This window comes from Diplotaxodon limnothrissa, linkage group LG10 (assembly GCF_057381915.1).
Source record: "Diplotaxodon limnothrissa isolate DT_005_m linkage group LG10, D_limnothrissa_male_GT1.1, whole genome shotgun sequence".
Taxonomy (NCBI): domain Eukaryota; kingdom Metazoa; phylum Chordata; class Actinopteri; order Cichliformes; family Cichlidae; genus Diplotaxodon; species Diplotaxodon limnothrissa.
In genome coordinates this window covers 15,998,540-16,021,297 of record NC_140605.1, presented here as the reverse complement: position 1 = coordinate 16,021,297, position 22,758 = coordinate 15,998,540, and the positions used below count along the sequence as shown (strand labels likewise).

General features: G+C 39.6%; 2 protein-coding genes across 2 annotated transcripts; one reads left to right on the top strand and one right to left on the bottom strand.

Moving 5' to 3' along the window:
- Positions 1–1,732: 1,732 nt before the first annotated feature.
- Positions 1,733–9,798, top strand: sms (spermine synthase). Its single transcript, XM_085364472.1, has 11 exons — positions 1,733–1,861; positions 2,908–3,028; positions 6,161–6,248; positions 6,582–6,646; positions 6,727–6,902; positions 7,032–7,188; positions 7,343–7,430; positions 7,619–7,733; positions 7,828–7,907; positions 8,099–8,214; positions 8,749–9,798. The coding sequence occupies exons 1-11, from the start codon at positions 1,816–1,818 to the stop codon at positions 8,777–8,779; spliced, it is 1,083 nt and encodes a 360-aa protein (XP_085220598.1). The 5' UTR covers positions 1,733–1,815; the 3' UTR covers positions 8,780–9,798.
- Positions 9,799–11,271: 1,473 nt separating this feature from the next.
- Positions 11,272–21,975, bottom strand: LOC146624129 (uncharacterized; the record flags this gene model as incomplete). Its single annotated transcript, XM_085364880.1, has 27 exons — positions 11,272–11,415; positions 11,515–11,661; positions 12,026–12,127; positions 12,382–12,665; positions 12,769–13,140; positions 13,281–13,405; positions 13,503–13,606; positions 13,693–13,738; positions 14,058–14,180; positions 14,323–14,487; positions 15,173–15,329; positions 15,633–15,837; positions 15,925–16,346; positions 16,456–16,570; positions 16,697–16,824; positions 16,946–16,980; positions 17,466–17,505; positions 17,607–17,650; positions 17,769–17,836; positions 17,942–17,992; positions 18,634–18,692; positions 18,828–18,906; positions 18,993–19,123; positions 19,204–19,241; positions 19,324–19,363; positions 20,834–21,810; positions 21,898–21,975. Coding segments are annotated over 27 exons (4,239 nt in total), but the record flags the coding sequence as incomplete, so codon positions are not given.
- Positions 21,976–22,758: the final 783 nt, after the last annotated feature.

Genomic DNA, 22,758 nt, shown 5'->3' with positions numbered 1-22,758 from the left:
ATCATTTTCATGACAGAAAAAATAAAGGAATCATTTTGATGATCACCACTGCAAAACCAGTTAGAGGCCAGAAGGCCAGAAGGCTTTTTTCTTTTAAAAAAAAAGAAATTGTTGGAGCCTGAAAGCTAACAAGATGTGCAACTGTCTCTCCCCCCAGGCTGTTATACTAAGGACTCATTTAGCCCTTTTGACAAACTCTAGAAAAGAGTGAACGTGCACACACACACATACACACTCATTCATGAATGCTGAATGCTGTGTACATTTGTAAGTAAATATTGCCTTTTTAAGGTGTGTAATGTGTAAAGTGACAAAGAAGAGACGTCTTGTTTAATCTTAGGATTGTACTGCATGTGCGAATTTACATTGTGTAATCACATATGTATAATACCAGTAATATAAAGGTAATATAATATGAAGTAATATAATAACATAATATAAATGACATATACTGGCTGAACAAGCATTGGCAGAGGTCTTTTTCATTCACATCCTTTTTTCTGAACATACAATAACAAAATTATTTTATTATTTTAGAGGCTTGGCATTCAAGTAGTGCTTAACAAATTTATTAGACCGCCTGTCACAAAAACAAGAAAACAAATCTTTTACAAATCTGTCAAAAACTTGTTTAAAACTAAAAAGTTAATTTGAAACATCTTAATTGAAATTGCAGCAACAAAAAATAAATATATATTTTTAGCAATTACCAGTGCTGTGGTGGTCTTTTAAATTTGTTTAGCACTGTAAAGTATGACAGGAGTCTATCTTAAAAGAAATGTGTCAATAGTCATATGCAGCTTTGCTGACAAGGACAGTCTTCTTGGCAGCCAGTTAGAGCCTACAAAATACAAAGTCTTGTCCTACAGCATTCTGAGGAAGTATTCCAAGTACAATACCCCGCACCTGTTTACTTATATCTGCCCTCATGATGGAAATGTAAATTTGTAACACGGCACCTCATGTGCAACAGTCCGTCCCCCGCCCTGTCTAAATATCTCAGATCAGCCCTCTTTACAAACTTGTAAAGAAAGAATAAACATGCGTGCATGCACATTTTCATATTCAATACCTTTAGGTAGGAGTCCTGTGTGTATTTTGTAGCTCAGTATTGTGTTTTTATGATGTGTAAAGTGACAAAAAAGAAATATATCTTTAAAACTAGTCACTATACTTCATATGCACGAAATTGTTGAACAGAACATACAAAGAAATAAAGATAAAAAATAAAGTAAAAACAAATATAGAATAATCATAAGAGTACAAAAGTGGCCCCTTGTAATCCAGGGCCTTGTTACAGAGGGCTTGCTGGTTGTTTGAAAGATTCAGGTTTGCTGGCTGTACTTTGCAGATCTGGAAACTATGTCCATCTTTCATGTTTGAGACTCCCCTTTTGTAAACTAGAGTCAGTTAAAAAACAAGATACTGTTCCATTATGCGTTGTAGGACATGATAAAAGAGAAAAGTTCTGTACAGTCACACACGAAGTGGGACAGATGGTAACAATATGTGCAGATTTGTTTGATTATAGGATGTGTAACATCATGCGCTCAATGCAATGACTGTGAAACTTTTAACAGTCGCTGATTGAATGATATTAAAATCAAAATTCCCACTTGTCCTGATTAACGCATGGTGACGTAGTGAATCCCCACCTTGACGTCAGCCGCAGCCAATAGGACTTCACGGTCATCGCAGAAGCCCTGCCCACTTTAGCAAGTGCAGTCTGTAGCGGTAACAGGGTCCGCCCCCTGTCTCTGCAGATAAAGGTTCGCAGTCTGCTATCCCAGGCATGGATGACGGTTGTAGTGAGACATGGCAGTCCGACATTACACTCTCGACTTCAACCTCTCTACAGCAGGTAGGAGGAAGGTGATGCATAGCTGACTGTAGGAAGGTCTTTTGTTACATTTCGTTATGCATCAGGGCTGCATGCTTTGCTAGCCTGCTAGTTTTGGCCTGCTAATTTATAGTCAATACTGCCAGGATTATAAAGTGCCACTGGTACATTGCCCATGTTTAGGCACTATATGCATGTGCCCTAGTGCTATGCTGCTTGTGCCCACCAGTACAAACCCCTGTCCGTAGGCAGGTACGGCTTGACACTGGTAGGCCACTATTAGCTCGTGAACTGTCACATCAGTATGCATATTTAATGTCAGTGGCACATATTTACAGGTCAGCGTAAATGTCTGTTTAGCAGGTATCTTTGTGGATAAAGCAGCGCAAGCAACTACGGTTGAAACCAAAGTCACATCACTGTCAGTGCAGCATAAGCTTCTAATTAGAGCTCAGTTAGCTTTGGCTAGCATGGCTATGATTAGCCTAGCCGTGTTAGCAAGTCTCTGTAATCAATAACAGAGGGCCCGAGCGATCTCATCAAATAGTTGCGAAAAGTACAGCTTGAATTAATATAATGCGGATTTGTTTTATGACTTATAGGACTTATACAGGTGTGTCTGTTTCATAAGTATAAATTATAACATCAAGTGTGAGTAATCGTTGTTTAATCATGCAGCACGCGCTTTTCGTCGACCTAAGTCTGTGACCCCGTTAACACTCGATAATCAGTAAACGCATGTAGTAAATTGGCACCCGTGCGCTTTGAGGGCTCTGCCAGACATTTATAGTCCAATTTAAAATCATCCAGGAAGACGTGCATGTCTGCCATTGTTGTGGTTTTACCATTAACTGATAGTGGTGTGAGAATGAAGCTATGAAGATTCAAACTGTCATTAGGCTTTTTTTTTTCTCTTCTTTTTAAAAACCCTTTGTTTCAGAAGTCTGTTTAGAGGAACCAAAGTTTGTCACAGATAATAAATGGAGTATATGATAATGAAAGTGAAGTGCAGCTGTATTTGATTAATATATTTTGTTCACATCAGATTTATTTGCTCCCTCTTTCAGTTGACCCTGCCTCGACAGTGTCTGGTCTGCTGTCTATATTTCATGAACAGGAACTGACAGAGACTATTCATGATACAGGCGGGCATGGTTATCTTGCTACCTTTGTGGGCAAGAATGGCAGGTAAGGTCAATATTTTTTCACAAACAAAAGTGACTCCTTCAGTCTAATTATAACTCTTTAGCAGTAAAACTTGGATTACTAAATCCTAATTGGGCAAAACATTTTGTGTATTAGGATGTGATAGCTTAAAGCTAATCTGGCTAGGGTACTTGTTGGCTCGTCTTCAATCAGATTTGTGTCTGTATAAATAAATAATAAAGGTGCAACAATACTAATATCGATATTGAACCGTTCGATGCAGTGCTTTCGGTACGCATATGTATCGAACAATACAAAATTTTTACATTTATTTTATCAACTTTCCTTCTGACGATGCTGTCTGTGTTGAGCGCTCAGTGGATCTGCGCTCGACAGTGCAGCCTAGGCGGAGTAATCGAACGCAGATTCACTGAGCGCAGGGCAAGCTAGCGAGACAGAAGTTAAGCTCTCCTTGCAACATGCCAAATTGAACCTCCCCCACCCTCATTCAGACCTGGCGTTTGGAACCATTTTAGTTTTCATGTGACGTATGACCCTGAAGGTAAGCGCGTCATGGACAAAAGTAAAACAGTATGTTGGATGTGCCACCCAATGCTCAATTACATTGGTGGGAACTAGTGCGTTAGCGCAGTTTTCTCATTAACGTGTTGGCCGTCCAGCCCCATGCACGGGGCGATCCGCGTTAATGTCATTTCAGATTAACGCTGACAGCACTAGTGGGAACACAACGAATATGACTGCACATTTACGCCGACATCATCCTAATGCAAAGACAAGTGGAAGCAGACAAAAACAACAAGCACGCATGGTACAAACTTGACCCGAGTCATTTGTTAGCACATGATTCTCCTTATGGGGACCTGATATGTTTAACCCTTGTGTGGTGTTCATATTTTTGTTACTCAGCCAGTGTTCATGGGTCTGGTGGACCCGCTAGAGTTTTGGCTTTCCAAATTAACACTATCAAACAATTTTATGTTAAATTACTAAACAGATGTTTACTTCATCCCAATTACAAGCCATATGAACAGCAAACATGGTTAATTTTTTCCCTTTACCTTTGTTAGATCACATTTATGAATTAATGTGCTTCTCGTTTTTTGTTTTTTTATAAAATGTTATAAAAAACATAAATCAGTTATAATCAAGTGGAGTGAGTGGTAAGACACAACACATTTACATGTGAAGCAATATGTTCCACAACTAAATGGGATCAGCTGCTCATCAATGGTGACATTAGGCCCAGGGTTGTAAAACAGGGGGAGGTGGTGCACCCACTTATCCCACACTGTCCTGATGGCAGCTAGCTTGTCTCTCTGCCGTCGAGCTGGTCTGTCGTCTCGGTTATCAAAACGGATAATCCTGGAAATTTTGTGGAAGTTTTCCAGAGTCATTGATGCACGGAAAGGTTCTTGCCGGTTTCTGCATCCCACAGGGATTCTGTGGATTGCCCTTTGGACCTGAAAACTCCTGCAAGGATAAGAACCCCAAAGTAGGCCTTTGGGGTTCTTAGATGAATTTGGTCCATCTCCTTCCACCTCTCTCCAAAAAAACACCTTCCTTCTAGATTACTGCAATCCAGAATAATTTTCTGGATGGAATCTGGGATGAAAAGCTCAAATGAAGACTTGATGTCCTGCACATGAGTAACTGTCAGCCGTGTTGGCCCTGGCTTATCCCAGTAACAGCTCTGCAGGGTGGCTCATTTCTTGGGCAAGAAGACCATTCAATTTCACCAGTTATTGACATCCATATTTCTTCACTTGCTGTCTGGTGGGCTTGTTCTGGTCCTAGAGCTGGCTGCAGATGGGGTACTCGTCTTCGTTTTGTTACTAAATGGTGCTCAACCTCATCCTCTTCTTCAAAGTCACTGTCAGACTCTGAATTTTCAGAAATGCTAAATATTCTGAAACCTCTTTGTCAACATCATCGTTCGAAGCCTCTCTCTCTTCCAAAATCAATTGGATGGCCCTCGCAGCAGATAATCTTTTGCCATCTTGATCAGTTGGGATAAGGAACCACACTGGCAAAGTCTTATTTATAGTATTATGCCCCTAATTTGCAGGTGGGACAGGGTATGAGAAAATAAAATTTGGATCCCTCAAGAAAGAGGGTAAAATGTGTGGGAATGTCAGAGCAGACGGTGTTGATAGTTGAATTTTCAACAATGTTGCAACTTTGTGCGGAGCAGGAGGGGAGGAAATCACTATCAGCAGCACCAGAAAGGAGGAAGACAGAGTGTGGGAACACAGGACCTACACTTTCAACACTTTTATTAGACCTGGGTCCAGTGGACCCGAACACCTTGTATGTAATGTAAATGCGTGGGGGGAGGTACAGTATGAGGTCATTGAAAATTAGTTTGGATTTATGTTCTTCACAGAAAATAAGCCAAAGCCAATGAATTTCAGGTTGAAAAAATAATTAATTGTTTAATTTCTTTTGAAAAAAACTGAAAACGGGTCTCACAGACCCGAACACCATACAAGGGTTAATATGCTGCTGAGAATATAGCCCAGAAGAAGCGTACAGTATAGCTTTTATTTTGGAAAGAGCCATTTCTCTGTAACAAACTCCTTTCCAAAGATGAGTGATTCCTCAATCAGATATATTTATTTTTTTATTACTTTGTTGTTTCAGCGACATTAAATTTAAAAACTGTACTTTTGAGTTAAAATATGTATTTATAATTTTAATACATGACAAATTAAAAAGGCATAAACAGTTTTTGTTTTTGTTTTTTTGTATCAAAAAAATATCGAATCGAACCGTGAATTTTGTGTATCATTGCACTCCTAATAAATAAGTGTACTAATATCCCAAAGCCAGGATGTGTTTTCACCAAATGTGGGTCTTTGGAGAATTCTAAAACTTGTGTGTTGTCTGACTCTCTAAGCAATGTCTACGGCTTCTTGATAGACTTCCTGATAAATCCTGAGCATGCTTCTAGTTGGACAGCATTGCAGGAATGTTTCAGTTAACTCTTCAAACTTTAAAAATATTACCCTTCAAACTTCTTTGCAACAGAGGAACTTTTCACAGCTTCCTCTGAGAGGTCGCATTGCACACGTTGAGTGGCTTTTTTTTGTTTTTAGTTTAGTGTTCCTCTAACTTTGTTTTGCATCGTTTTCTCTTTCCTACATCAATTCTCAGGTTTGTTGTCCTGCGTGTGCACTCCCAGGGGCTGGTCACAGTTGATTTGCAGTTTTACGAAGATGATGACATTGCACAGCTAGACAATGTAAGAGCATACACAGGGTTATTGTTTTTACCAACATTGAAACTAATAAGGTTAAACATCTCTGGGACTATATAATGATAACCCAACCCTTTTTGACCATAGGCATCTTTAGTGCCTGTCAAAAGATACTTACAGTTACTGTCTGTGTACTGGCTTCCTGTATTCAAACACTTTCACATCCCTAAATGCTAGTGCATACACGGAGGGTTAAATTACACCAACTATGGTGTTGTTTACTCCCGATGTGTTTTGCATTAGGGTTGTCTGTGTAGCAATATGAAACCTTTCACAAATTTGGTGAAAGTTTAAGCTGCATCTATTCTTACTCCACAGCTTTTGAATGCACTGGAAAATAAGCTGAAAGTTCTCTTAAATGGCAATATTACAAGGATTAAAAAGTAAGTATCACTATATTGTTCTTGTAAATGTATCGTACTTCATGGTGCAGTATTATTTATCCCCCCCCACCTCCCAAAAGGCTTCCAGCCCTTTTGCGAGGAGCAAAAGTTGACCGCTACTGGCCCACAGCCGATGGCAGACTAATTGAGTATGACATTGACAAGGTGGTGTATGAAGAGGATTCTGAATACCAAAACATAAAGATTTTGCACTCACAGCAGTATGGGAATATTCTAGTTCTGGATGGAGACGTTAGTAAGTATATAAATCATGGCATGTTGCTTGCACACAAGATTTTGTTTTTTCAAAATGACTGTTTAATTTAGTAGAGTCAGTCTAATAAGAATTATTTGTTTTGCCTTTAAAAACAAATTTTTCTTGCAGACCTTGCAGAGAGTGACTCTGCCTACACCCAGGCCATCACAGGCAGTGGAAAAGAAAACTACGCTGGAAAAGAAGTGCTGATTTTAGGAGGAGGTGATGGAGGAATACTTGCTGAGTTGGTCAAACAAAAGCCAAAGATGATCACCATGGTGGAGATATCCTTTACTGAGCTTTCATTTGAGTGACTTTGTTCATATTAAAGCAAACATTCACTTTTTTTAGATCACTCCAAATCTCCACACTTAGATTTGCATTATTCTCAGTGTAATTCTGTGTGTGCATCTGACTGTTCCTTAATAAAGCTTCTACATTGACCAGAAGGTGATAGATGGGTGCAAAAAATACATGAGGAAGACTTGTGGTGATATCCTGGACAACCTGAAGGGAGACTGTTACCAAGTGAGTGCTGAATTGTGTGGTGTGGTTTTTGTTTTTTTGTGTGTGTGTGTGTGTGTGCACATTTGCTCAAAATGTGTTTTGCGTTATTAATATTTATTTTTAAAGCGGCAATAGGCAGGACAAAAGTTTTGAAGCAGGGGTAAATTGAAGATGCATTTTGAATAATCTCCTCGTCTCATGGATTGCAGATATTAATTCAGGACTGTGTTCCCTTGCTGAAGAAGTATGTCCAGGAAGGAAGGACATTTGATTATGTTATTAATGACCTCACTGCAATCCCAATATCCACCTCGCCAGAAGAAGGTATTGATAACAATAGCCATACATCAGGAAAGGTGGCACACAGGTGCAGTGTGAAGAAATGTTTAACTTGTCACATGCTGTCTGGTTTCTGTAGACTCTACGTGGGAGTTCCTGCGTCTCATTTTAGATCTATCTATAAAAGTGCTGCATCCCAGTGGAAAGTATTTCACACAGGTGAGTCTGCTCCTAATTTACCATACAGTTCATGATTGGGGGATTTTGTCAATACTGTTTTTAAAGGTGAACTAAATATTAATTTATTTGAAACACTTCATGCGATGACCAAGCATCATTTCTACTGTGTGTCAGGGCCTAATTATTTATCTGTATGAGTCTCATGAATCTTTTCTGCTGCTGGCCATCAGGGCAACAGCGCAAATCTGACCGAGGCACTGAATCTGTTTGAGGAACGGCTGGGAAGGCTCTCGTGTCCAGTGGACTTCCGCAAAGAGGTGGTGTGTGTTCCATCCTACCTGGAGCAGTATCCTTTCTATCAAGTCCCATAATTTATAAAAATGTTTACTGAATTGAAGTATTAAGGCTAGGTTATCATTTCTGCTTTCATTAGAGAAATTAAATAATGGTGTTTTGCTCTTATACTGTGAGGGAGAAATTCAAAGTGTCTGCTTTAAAAAAACAAAAACAACCAAACAAAACCCCAGACATTCAGGCACTGTCAAAGGTCATCTTTGCATATGGACTGATTATTAAAATTGGGATATTTGCTTGCTGTGGTCACCTGATCCTGCCAGTGTAGTTTAGTTAGCAGGCACATTAGGACCATCTGATTTTAATAATCCAGTCTAAGCGTCTGTCTGCAGGTGCCGCTTGCACGCACTGCAGCACTATGCACTCTAAACACCACTGATCTAATTGAAAAACAGTCTACTAACACACCAAAGCCACATGCAGGTGAATAAAGATGGTCTTCCCCATCAATCTAGCTCAGTTTCAATCCAGTCTAACATTTATTTGTTTTTGTGTACATGTGTAGTCCTTAACTCAAAACTATCAGATGGGTTTTTTACACCGCTTGGAAAAAGTAAACAAGTTATCTCCTGAAATTCTCAGCAGCTGGAATGTGAAGGCTCCTAATTTCTTCTGTACCCCCTCATTTGTACGCAAATTGAATGCAGCCTGAAAATTGGAGGCCACACAAAATTCAGTTTAGTTTTAAATGTTAGGAACTATTCAGATATTTCCAAAGTCTGAATTGTTCACACACCTCTGTGCACATTGGTGAGCTTCTGCTGACTAAGACAAGTAATTTAATTTGCTGTTTTCAGTTAACAAACACTGACTGAAAAACACTCCAGCTTAAACCAGTCAAGTTGGTGTGGTTAAGTTATGAGAGTATATGTGTATATATATTTTTTTCTTTTTCTATAGCTGACTCAGTTCTCCTCGAGGCATAATTGCAGTTTTATCATCCCCATTCTTTTAATTTTACAACTTGTCAGTTGTATTGTTTGTTACTTGAGGGTTTTTTTTTTTGTTTTTTTTTTCTCCTTATAAATGTCCACTTGCATGTGCTCTGAAGGAGCTGTTGGAACACTGATTTTTATACACTGATAATGTGGAGTAACTCATTTCCCATACATATGTACTCATTTTCTGTAATCTTGAGTTATGAAGTTGAATGAACGTGCCTCTGCGTGAGCCAGTGCACAGGTGCAGCATACCCAAAGTGTCACTTTTATGCTTCATTTTTGTTGCTGCCTTTCAAATGTGATTTCTTTCAGGTTGTATTAAGGTGGTCACGCCCAGCGGGACTGAGGGGCTTAAATCAAAGTGTTTTAAAAGGGAAACTATTTCTCCAAAGTTACTGCCACCTCTGCTTGTGCTGTTTTGTCATGTTTTATCGGCACCTTTTTGTTTTTGCCTGATAAAGTTTTTGTTAAGACTGTATTAGGTGCACGTAAAGGACGGTGAATGTAGCTTGCATATACAGTACAATGCACATTTGATCTACCCTGTGGGACATTTATTTATTCGTTATTTCATTAAATGCTGTCCTTTCCTGCTTGAGATGATTTTGACCATCTATGATTAAACTGTTTTTGGGGGGAACATACCTGTGGTGTTTGACTCATTCCTCTTGATCACTGTTATCTTAAGAAAAATGCAAGAGACGGGAAACGTGACTGTTTTCCTCGTAAGAACTAATATTTGTCCAAAACTTAAAGTACCAGTTTGTCAGCCAAAATCTTAAAGCTTAACTAATCAAATCTAAAAAATAAGGCAGAGGTTAAAAATGTCAAACTGCTGCAGCAGCTTTTGCATTTGCTTAGAATGTATTGGGTTTCTCATTCTGTGACATGTTTACACAGATGCCATACTAGTGACGCTGTGTGGTGTGTTATGAAAACTCTGGTAAACTACCAACTGGTTTAATTTAATTGGTGTACCATTTAACCCAGTAGTTAACTAGTGACGTTTATCAGTTTGACTCCAGAGTACTCTGGTACTGTATACAGAATTGTTATTCCAGAACTCTTATTACTCATTCAAATGCAACTTTGCAAACCTAACATGTGCTGCTATATTCTTTTTACGGAGAAAGTTTTCTGCTAGCAATGTTTCCAAACAAGCCATACTTCAGTCTTTACAGGCCTCAGCCTGTTAAATGCTAGAGTCCGTTTTGTTTTTAAGTTTCTCACAGTTTGAGTATTGCATGGTCTGACATTGGGAGGAATTTGCTGGGAGGTCCCTCCAGGGAACTTTTACTTCTACCATCATCTTTGCTGTTGGTGAATACTTCCTTAGATTAGATTTCAATTCATTATTCTGCTGTATTCTATTGTCCTGAACATATGCAGAGGATATCCTAGTTGATTCAACGGTACTGTGGCTGCAAAACAAGCCCAAATCATCACCCTTCCACCACCGTACTTGACAATGGTATGAGGTATTTGGCCATAACACACGGTGCCATCTCTGGTGAAAACCAAACACGGCGTATTAGCACCAAAGGACATATCTTGTGGGTTTTTTTTGTTTGTTTTTTTTCCCCCAGATGCAACTTTGCAAACCTAAGCTGTGTTGCTGTATTCTTTTTCTAGAGATCACACTTCCTCTCAGGAACTCTTCCAAACAAGTCAGAAAAAAGTCTGAACCAGTATGACTGTACTGTCATTACCTGAACATACCAACGCCTGTAGAGTCGAGTGTTTTTGCCCCACCAGCAAAGAGACCTAGCTTCTGCTTTAATGGAGGTGCTCAAACTTTCTGATGACCAGTTAATCAAGTGCATTTGGCTGATATTTGCCCTATTAGTTTCTTTGGAAGCAGTAAGGTTGGACTTTTTACAGCACTGCAATAGAGACCAGTGAAAACTTTAATTTCACTTGAATGTAAAAGACAGTATGTGTGCCACCAAATGTCCGATCAGTGGAGGAATCGAAAGTCTTGTATCAAGGGTAAACGCTCCAATGGCTTTTCCAGACATCCTGCTTAAGTGCATGCTGTTTACATTGTCACGGCTCTCTTGGACACTAACTGGAAATGCAGCATGATTAATACAGCTATGCTGTATAAATATATAGAGCGCTGAGAGAGGCGGCTTTGTCCCTCCACTATCAAGAAGTTTGTGAGTGTCTGTGCCGCATGTTGATCTCGTTGAGGACCACATCCATATTTGAGTCTTCATCTGCTGTGATTACTCTGTCTGCATATGGGCTACCTGTAAAACAGTGCTACTGTCATTATTTCAAAAAGGGAAATTGATATATTCTAAGAGTTGCAGCAATGACAGAAGAAACGCAAAAATGTCAGTTCGTACCGATCCCATCACTCTGTTCTGAAATGTCACTGTTGAGGAAAGAGGAGCTGGAAGAGTTATTGCCACGTGAGGTACTGGAATGAAGAGATGTGTTGTTGGTCAGCGATGACTTCTTTGCTGTCTTCTGTGTTGCAGTGCGACTCCATTCTGTTAAAAAAAAGACCCACATGATGAAGGTAAACGTGATTGTGAATTGCAATTATCGCACAGTCCATCCATTCTCTTCCGCTGGAGCCTATCCCAGCTGTCTTAGGGCAGGAGGCAGGGTACGGACAGGTCACCAGTCTGTTGCATGACTAACACATAGAGACAGGCAACCATTTGAACTCACATTCACCTATGGACAAGTTAGAATTACCAATTCAGCTAACCCCACTAACTGCATGTCTACGTGTACTCGGATAGAACCCACGCAATCCCACAGTCGATAAACTTATTTCTTAAATGAAACCAAATAAAGGAGTAACCTTCACCAGTTTGAGGCACACAGTATAAAACGAACACCGCTAACCTGAGTTCTCAGATAGTCTCATTTTGCCGCAGCACAGATAGATCCTCCACTGCCTCCTCACGGTTTCCTTCACTGCACAGTGGAACACGAATATAAAGAAACCTACAAAACAAGCGTGTTTGTTAATGCCACGTTTCACAGTGCAGTAGTTACTTAGAGGAGCATTTAAAAACCAATTAGAGAAAAAGATGCGATTGTATTTTTGTTGTTAAAATAAGAGAAGAGGATGACGTCAATAAAAACTGGTTAAAATTGAGGACAAAAGAAAGGAAAACAGCAGAATTACTATGTAAACTGACCAGATTTGAGTGAAATCACCATTATTTCACAAACCAGCTCAGAAAATGTCAGCTCACCTTGCAGGGAGTTACAGATGGCAAAGAGGTACATGAACGCCAGGTTAACGGGCCCCCAGGCAAAAAAGGCAAAGCCCCACGTGAGGCCTAGCAGGATGGTTATCCCCAACACACTGCGCACATCCTGCAGTGTGCTGCGGTGCTGGAGATTTTGAGGGTTTTGTTTTTTTATCCGGCACAGCTGGACCATAACTACAATAAACATGATGAAGTTAAATATAAAAATGACGCAGAAATAGGCCACCACTGCCACGTAGAAGGCGATGTCATTTTTCAGCCAGCAGCTGTGGGAGAGTCGGAGGAGAATTAAAGGTTGTTCTGAGGTTTTATATCATGGATTTTATGTAGGATAATGTGCAATAATGAGATTACAAATAAAGTACTCACAACTCATCAGTAGTGCCATCACTAAACCTTCCATAGGAAACGAGACCGTAGTTGTTTTTGTCAATTGCAATGACAATAATGACCACGATCATCGGGATACCCCATCCAGCCAGCGAGAACTTCAGCATGTAGTGCGATACATTGACGTTGAAGACTTTCACAAGTGCCACGTACATGTGGACGGCCTCGAGACCCATCCATGTGAAGGCAGCTAACAAGAAGTAGTGAAGGAACCAGGCAGTGGAAATGCAAAGGCCCACGGCGTCTGGGTAGAGCGCCAGCCAGGCGTCCACCAGGAAGACCAGATTCAGCAGGAGCAGCGCAAAGCACAGCTGGATCAGGATTTTGGATGGGATGTCTTTGCGCAACTTGCTGTTTAGGCGAAATTATGAAGACAACATGTAAAAAATACCTCAGCGAGCAAAAAAAAAAAAAAAAAAATTCATAGAGCTTTAGCAATAAGTAATGAATAACAGATCTAGATCATCTATTTTCTGGATTTCTATACGTACCCAAAGGCCAAGTAGGTGAGGATGGTGACAACCAGGAAGATAGCAGAGATTCCACAGCCAATGTATGTGATAAAGGTAAGGATGGTGCTCTGGACACGACTGGTTATAGGCTGCCTGGAGAGGTCCTTTATGAAGGAGATGCCCCCCAAAAGTGTTATTATTCTAATGAATAATAACCAAACATGACAACATACATGACAAAATGTATTTTGGTGATCTTACCAGCAGGATGGCAAAACTGGTTAAATGGTTGCAGCCACAAATTGTCTCACTGTCTGTGCTATTTTGGACAGAACAGCCATTTGAGCTCCAGCCACCCGATCCATCTGTGGGCAGAAAACAAACACGACTCGTGTTTTTACACGTCTGTTTGTGTTCACTGAAGCTCTTAACTCATGGCTGGACAACTTACCATTTAATGCAAAGTCCCAGAAAACACACGTTGCCACAAAATTTGCCTGTAATTTGAGAAAAAGAGTTTATCATCTTTAATTGCACATGATAGTTTTCTCTCTATCTCCCTCTCTCTGTTAAGGATGTGTTGCTTTTACAGCATGTTTGTGGCCTATTGCTGCTACATTTAACCACACACACATGTGTAGCTCGGTCATATAGCTCCGGCATGTGTGCGCTGCTACAAACTGGCTTGGTTTGTCTGGTTATACCTGTAGCCGAAGCCCTTAGGCAATGCTTCCTCCAGAAGTAAATTTCTCTATGAGGACACAACCATTTCCTTTTAATTTGCCTTTAAATGACAGTTGGTGAAACCAGGCTTACCGGAATAGGCTCTTGGTTTTTTAGGGTGATTATAACATTGTCTCGGAGTCCTGTGATTGACAGGTTGGCGACACTTGCTCCTAGGATCCCGCTGTTAAGCCTGCGTACTCCCAGGGATTTGTCCTGTGTAGCCATTTAGAGACAACAAAACAAGTTTGTAAAGAGTGTGTAAGTATCAGATTTAAAACACTACATTAAAAATAATGTAAGTTGGCGTTTTTGTTAGTGGTGAATAAGAAGGGGACTGCTGGTTGAACTGTCAGACCTGGAATACGGTGCTCTTCTGGTAGAAATTGAACTGAACTCTGGAGACCTGCTGCTGTTCCTGAGATGTGAGATTCTGAGTGAGAGAGGCAGGCAGCGTGACGGAGCCCTGAGGGATCGAGGAGTTTGTTGTCACGCTCCTTCTCAGTCTGGGATTCCCACGGACCTGTAACACATATGGGCCTCAAGCTTAACAGACTCGATCATCCGAGAGTTGTTTTTTTTTGTTTGTTTGTTTTTTTTTTACCCTGTTTTCTATTTGGGGCAACTGGCGTCTCTCTACTAGAGATCACTATTTGGAGGAGCAGCTTTGTTCTTCCAAATAGTGGCAAAATGGCTGCTTATTCGTCAAAACATTTAGTATTACACCCACATTCACAAGTGTAATCCAGGGATTTACTGACAAATCATGTCATGTCATTGTGAGGAAAAGAAACCGTCAGAATTTCTGACCTAGATCACCTGGTTGTGTTTTTAAAAGCAAAAACAAGTCACACGATTAAACCAATTTGTTGTATTTTATGAATTGATCCTGTTTTTGACTGAACCACTTTACTCTGAAAAGCTGAAATAAATAAATGTAGTTTTAAATTTAGTTTAATCTGAACTACACATGCAAATACACAAAATACACAAAATCTGAGTTAGTATATTCTTCTTCTTCTTTTAAATATGCCAATTACAACCTAAAACAATTACTCCAACCTCCCTGTTAAAATAATCATAAAAAATTAAATCGACAGTAAAAAGGCACTAAATATCTTCTACAGGCTTCTCTAGACAAAGCTGGAAATGCTGTGTTATATGAGACACAAAGCACTTGTACAAAAGTGAAAGTTATTCTTCCCTACCTCCACATTGGTGGGGCTTGAGATGGAAAAAGTTGTTTTCTGAAAGTTGGCGCCATCTGCTGGTTTCACTGACAGAGCAACAGCCGGGGACAAAATGGTCTGAGCCGTCCCTCCAACAACCAGCTTGAGCCCCACTGTATCAACGATCCCTATTATCCTGGTGAGAATAAATGAATAAATAATAGTACGTGTCATTTCTTTAATTACAACAAGAAGCAATATTACTGGTTAAAAAAAGATGAAAATAAGAGTTGGAATTGAGGTGTTTTGTCCTCCTATGGATGGAAGAGGAAAACTGGGGTTTTGTTGGTGTTCTTTAGAGCCCATATCTGGTTATTGTTGTGAGTAAAATAAAAATAAAAACAGTATGGGTCAAATGCATTGTCCACCCCATGAAATATTAATGTAAAAAGACCACAATAAATAAATAAATAAATAACTAAATAAATAAATCTGTAACCTGTTGGAGGACTGTGACAGCACAGATGGAGAAGCACCCAGGAGATTGCTGACAATGTTGACTGATGTGTTCCCCAGCCCTATGCTGACATTTGGGCCTGATAACAGAGCCTCCAGCTTAGACACCAGCTGATTCACCTGGCTGGAGTTCAGTTTGGACACGTCTTTCGTCTCGTCAAGCAGTGCGTTGGCTTGGGCCTCAGCTGCTGTCAACACAATTTGACGAGACAGTGACGCTATGATAAGGAAAGCATTGCCACAGAGTTGTGCACGCAACTGAAGTGATCACAAACCTGACGAATTTGTTGTTGTACTTCCAGTTGTCGTCACAGAAGTGTTCGGATTTGTGGTGGCTGTAGTAACGGTGAGTGTAGGAGACTTGGTTGTAGTTGTGTTACCCGTACTTGAGTTATTAGCGGTAGTGATAGCTGTAGTTGTAGTAGTGTTGACTGTTGCTGGCACTGAGACATTAGCAGCACTGGTGGTGGTGGTTAGATTCACTCCTTGTGTTGTATTCAGCGGCATTGAAGTTGCATTTACAGCAATTGTAGTGCTATTAGCAGAGCTGGTGGTAGTGGCAGTGCTGTTGTTGGTGGTGCTGGTGGCAGTGCTGTTTGGTTGCACGGTTGTCACATTTGGGCTGGTTGTGGTGGTAGACACGTTTTGAAGATCACAACTGTCCTGCAGCTGCATAACCACATTGTTTTGTTTTTGACTATTAAAAAGAAATAAAGAAGTAACATTTTACTTTGGATCCTTTTGATCTGTTGCAGCACATTTTGTATAAATGTGGTTAGTGTGCAGGATATTAAGGTCATACAAACCAAGTGAGGCTGCTAGACTTTGCTGCAGCACAGAAATCTGCAGGCTTTATGTCCGTGCTGACCCATGTGAACTCAGACTGCAGGCTGACATTGGCTTGTAAATTTCCACAAATTGCTGTGGAAACACAAAAGCACCAATGAGAAGCTTTGCACAAGCTTTGCACAAGTCGTCACTTATTTTTTGACTGCTTGAGCTGATATTTCAGTCCTCATCTTGTTTTATTTTGGTTAGTATACACACCCGCTCGGATCACATGCCCGCTGAAACTGATTTGTTCCTTAGACTGAAGCAGATACACCACAGCATTTGCTACATCACAGACGGGGACCTCACGGGCAAAGGCCAGAATCACGCTACAGCTTTGAAGGCTATAACGGAAAAAACAAAAAGACAACAACAACAATTTTAGCCTAGTGTTCAAATGCAACAGATGCAGCAGTGAGATTTAATGTGAGTTTTAGACAAATGTTCTAACATAGCTGGACTCACTTTGTTGACGTGCTTGCACATGCCACGTTTGCGTCCTGTGTAGAAATGTCAGTTTTAGAAAAATAACTTTAAATGAACGTAATAAAGGAAACTACTAAAACATTTTTAACGTGTTAATATAATAATAACACATGAAATGCAAATTCCTTTGGACATAAACTATATTTTTCCTGTGAGATTCCATTACATGGTGAGTTTCTTGTCATGTGAAACTGGAGTATTTTTGGGGTAAAAGTCAGTAATGTTCAAAAAGACATTACTGACAAAATGACATCTCTACAGCTGATATCTTCAAAAATGAACAACTCAAAAGATGTTAATCTAGATGAATAGATTGAATCTCCTTTAAGTCAAATAAAGAAATTCAATTCAGTTTAATTGATTTTTTTAAGGTTATCTTTTTCCCTAATGCAACCTAAATGCCTTACTTACATTTTGAAAACTTGCTTTGGCCCTAAATCATCATAACAGAGATAGAAAAACATGAAGGCAATAATATCATAATTTGGTGGTTGAATACCTTGTACTCAGATGCATTAATGGACACTGGACATAGACCTCTGCAAGGGAATATTACAAGATTGTTATTATTTTTTGTATTTTACATGTGATAAAAAGGTATTTATTTATTTAAAAACTGGTGACAAAAAACAAAACTTACTCTACACTTGGAGAGCAAGGTGGAAGCTGTCGCAGCTGAGAAATCTGTTACAGTTGAAGATATTAATGATTCATTGATGCTCCAAGAATTTATTCATATGATTTTTACATTAATGATTTGTTTATTTATATGTATTTGTGTTCTGTGTGAATGGAAGATTACCAGGTTGGTGACATTTAAATAGTTTATATTGGGATCTTGTATGGAAATATTAAAAGTGTAGTATGCATCTAAAAAACAAAGAAACAAAAAAAAGGAAAGATAATCAAGTCACCAAGCTTTCAGACTGTGTGATTTACATCATAATGCAAATGGTTTTGATAGGTGACACTAACCTGATCCACTGCAGTAGTCAGAGCAGTTGCAGTTGCTTGTGGTGATGTTGCCTGAAACAAAGTCAAAGCATGATGGTTTACAGTGTGGATCGAATCAAGGCACCTTCAAGACTCTACTTTTACACTTTAAGGGAAAAATACATTTAGAAAAAATATTTAGAAGAATCTTGTGCATTTTGCTTTTTTACAATCTTATTTGTTCAGTTTTTAATTGTCTGTGTTGCAAGTATGAAGCAACCCCGAGCTGCTGGCTAACCTGGCATGCAATCAAAAGCTTAATGAGTTTCCTTATGTTTCCAGTTATTATGATAAGCTAAATTAACCAGATGCTTTGTACAGAACAGGGTTTTTAACCATTTTCTATTTTTAGGCATCTGCTAAAACACTCACAGAACAATTAATCCTATATAATCCGCAAATGCTCTGTAGCGTGTCCACACGATTTGGTATCCAGGTATAATGTTAACTGTAACTGAGACTTAATTAATATTATTCTTTTGAAATGTGTGTTTCCTGACATGCCCTGAAGTACTTCCTGGTGTCTTTTAACACAAGTGTGTTGCTTCATCAGGTTTCAGTAGCAGTAACAGTCTAATTCATGTATTGATGCAATGATGTTGTTTGTTTGTTTTCATGGTTGGTCCATTTAAACTGAGCTTAACTATGCTTACATTGAATAGTTTGGAGCTCACCTGCACTGCAGTTAGTTGAATTACTTGGTGGAACCACATATGCAGCTGCAGACTCATTACTGTAAAAAACAAACAAACAAACATGGAATTTCACAAAACTAAAGTATGAATTTAAAAAGTATAATTTATCTTTGATTAATCAGTTAACATTTAGCACTTGGGAAAGCACAGACTGCCCGTACTGAGGATCTTACCATGCTGCGTTGTCTTGACCAGTGTAAATGCAGCTGTTTTCTACTGTGCTGCTGTTATTGCACACATTTTGAAGCTGACCTGTTAAGCGACACAGAGGATTTATTACATTGTTACTTTTATAACATCCTGCAAACGTATCAGGTAGGTAACTATGCATCACTCACCCACTCTATCTGCCTTTTTCCCCAGCACGTAAAAATCAGATGAAGTGTTAGTGGCTGCGCAGAGAGTGCGGAGGATACAACATGAAGACACCGCCTGACTCAGCTTCAGCGTCACAGAGCACGTGGTGTTTCTGCAGCATAAGATCAGTGTTAATGTAGGGATCATGAGATAAGCTTATTTCAATGACTTGAATGTCTTTACTTCACTTACCTTATTTCAGTTTTTGTCACGCATGACACTTCCATTCCCTGGTAAAACACAAATCAGGCTAAATTCAAGTGATCTTTTTCATTTACAGAAACCTACAGACACAATTATGTGCTCACTCACTTGAAATAGGCCCGTTGTATTTATGACATTAGTGTTCGAACTGAAAAGTAAATGGAGATAAGGTTAATGGGTGTCAGGACTAACTGATATGATTCGTCATCTCAGTGGAATTAGGACTGATTGTGCAACTGCTCATATGATCTCCAGCTTTATGAAAAAGTCAAACAAGCGTTGCTTATTTTGCTTAATGCTTATTCAAGGGGATACAAGAGGGGGGAAATATTGGAAATTCAGTGTGCAGGCATCTCATTAGCTGCAACTTTTGGCTGCTGTCAGCAAAGGAAATAATCAAAGTTAAAACTAAACTAAAACTAAAGTAAAAGCAGATGTGAAAAAAAACTTTTTGTTAACAATAATAAACTATAACATGACTAGAATAAAAGTAAAAAATGTGAAAAAATGAAAAACTAGCTGAAAAGATTTTGTTAACTTGGAAATCGAACTAAAATTAAAAAAAATTCTTAGTTTGAGCTTTTTTTTAGTTTGGTAAAAATGTTAAACTAAGAATGAAATTAATAAAAACTAAACTAAAACAAAATATTTTTACAAAAACTAAACTGAAATGAAAAAACAAAGAAACTAAGTGAAACTAAACTGATTTAAAACAAAAAGTCGAAAATGAAATAACAAAAAAACCACATTTTAAAAATACAAAACTACAATAACTCTGAATGTGTCACGGCTGCACAGCAGTCGTGTGGTGAATTGAGTAAAGGATCCAAGATGCAGGCACTGACTGGGGTGCGAGTGAATATTTATTTGCAGAGGTGATAAGGGGACAAAAACAGGAGGAGCAGAGCGGGGAGTAAACCAACCTAAACTGGGGAAAACTAAAGAACTCAACTTAAACCAAACACGCACAGGGGGAGGAACAAAATACACAATGAAAGATGGCGGAGAGACGCAGACTAAACACCAGGTTACACAGAATGATGCAGACAGACACGGCGTTAAACAGACGACGCGACAGAGAGCACAGGAAAACACAGGGCTTAAATACACGGGGAGTAATCAGGGAATGGGCCACAGGAGGGAGACACAGCTGGGAGCAATAAGGCTAACGAGACAGGGGAGAGGTAAAACTGAACACACTGACATGAGACATGAACTTTCAGAATAAAACAGGAAACTAACAGACACAGAGAATCAGACAGGACACTGAACATGACAGGCAGACTCATGAGCAGACACAATAACACCATGGACAGACAGAGGGAACACAGAGAAGTGGGAGCAGGCAGGCAAAGAACAGAAACCTAACAAATGGCAAAATCACAACAGAATACACACTCGGAATGAACAAAAGCATAAGGAAACACAAAACACTGAGTCCTCAGACTCAGGACCATGACAGAATGTAATCTCACCTTAAATGATAAACGTAACAAATCTTCACAGTGTGGGTTCGACAACACAGTTGCCACAATATATTACAGAAAGTGCTCCATGAAAATTCATAATCTCATTTTCCATCTGTTCATTTATTTGATAGAAATAGTTGCACTCATACCTGCTTTGTGTCCCATTGCCACTAACGTCCCGAGCTACACGTATCAAGCTTCTTTTCCGTTTTCTTTTTCTTGCTAATGGTGTTGCAGTGGTTGTGAAGTTGCCTCCTGTTGGTGTTGCTGTTGTAGTTGTCCCGTTGCCTTGTAATGTTGTTGCAGTGGTTGTGAAGTTGCCTCCTGTTGGTGTTGCTGTTGTAGTTGTCCCGTTGCCTTGTAATGTTGTTGCAGTGGTTGTGAAGTTGCCTCCTGTTGGTGTTGCTGCTGTAGTAGTCCCGTTGCCTTGTAATGTTGTTGCAGTGGTTGTGAAGTTGCCTCCTGTTGGTGTTGCTGTTGTAGTTGTCCCGTTGCCTTGTAATGTTGTTGCAGTGGTTGTGAAGTTGCCTCCTGTTGGTGTTGCTGTTGTAGTTGTCCCGTTGCCTTGTAATGTTGTTGCAGTGGTTGTGAAGTTGCCTCCTGTTGGTGTTGCTGTTGTAGTTGTCCCGTTGCCTTGTAATGTTGTTGCAGTGGTTGTGAAGTTGCCTCCTGTTGGTATTGCTGTTGTAGTTGTCCCGTTGCCTTGTAATGTTGTTGCAGTGGTTGTGAAGTTGCCTCCTGTTGGTATTGCTGTTGTAGTTGTCCCGTTGCCTTGTAATGTTGTTGCAGTGGTTGTGAAGTTGCCTCCTGTTGGTGTTGCTGTTGTAGTCGTCCCGTTGCCTTGTAATGTTGTTGCAGTGGTTGTGAAGTTGTTGCCTCCCGTAGGTGTTGCTGCTGTAGTGCTGTTGCCTTCTAAGGCCGTGGATGTTGCACCTGTACTATTGCTCTGTAATGTGGTTACTGCAGTTGTTGTGCTGTTGTAAGTGTTCAGTGTTGATGAGGCCACTTGTGTTGTCTCACTGACAGTACTTGCAGGTGTAGTTTGTGGGGAGGTCGGTGTGGCAGTAGTTTCTGGAGGGTTTGGAGGCACGCAGTTCTCCAGCTTGGTGCTGAAAACCTGCTTGAGCTGAGGAAAAGAGCATATGGTTTGCTGACAGGATTTAAGCATTACATCTGGTGTTTTAATAAGCCTGCTGTCGTACATGTTACATACCCAGGCAATGATTTCAGATTCGTTCTTGATCTGTCCAGTGACATCCACCGTAATGTCAACAAAGTAGTATACTGCATTACAAAGCAAAGAGAATCATTGGCAAAAGTTGCTAAACTCTATAACGGAGGACAACATACCAGCTGCTTGTAACAAAGAGGCAATCTAAGGGCTGAGAAAGGGAGCCAAAAATAGAAATACCAAAAATGAAGTGACTCACAGTCACCTGATGTGTTGCAACTGAAGCTGGCTGCTCATTTTAAATGTCAAACTATATTTAATTTCCATGGCAAATATTGTGCTCTGTGGTAATTTTAACAGGGGTGGAGTTTTAGATAGTTAGCTTGTTTGTGTTGTTCTTGCCATTTGGAGCACTTTTGTTCTGTTACATTCCAAATTATATGGCTTTCATGGTGGTTAATGTTAACAGGCCATTCAAAAATGTGCCCCAGTTTTGAGAATTTTTTGTATTTTTATTTAGCCTAATTTACTTAAATACTATTACCTGTACAAGTCAACTACAGTGGGGGAAATAATTATTTGATCCCCTGCTGGAAGTGGAAGTGCTCACTTGCAAAAAAATGAACAGCCTCTAATTTTCAAATAAATAAATACATTTAAAAATAACATAAAAGTTATGAATTCATTTGTATGTCATTTAGAGAAATAAACATTATTTCTACCCAACCAGAAATCCGGCTCCTGCAGACTGACTGCGTTCCCATGTGACACACAGATTTCAATACATCGATCAATCAAGAGCAGATTCACCTGCTCTCAATTCATTATGTGTATAAAGCACACAGAATCAGTTTCTTTCATTTAAACCTCTCCGCCATCATGAGCACAACCAAAGAACGGTCA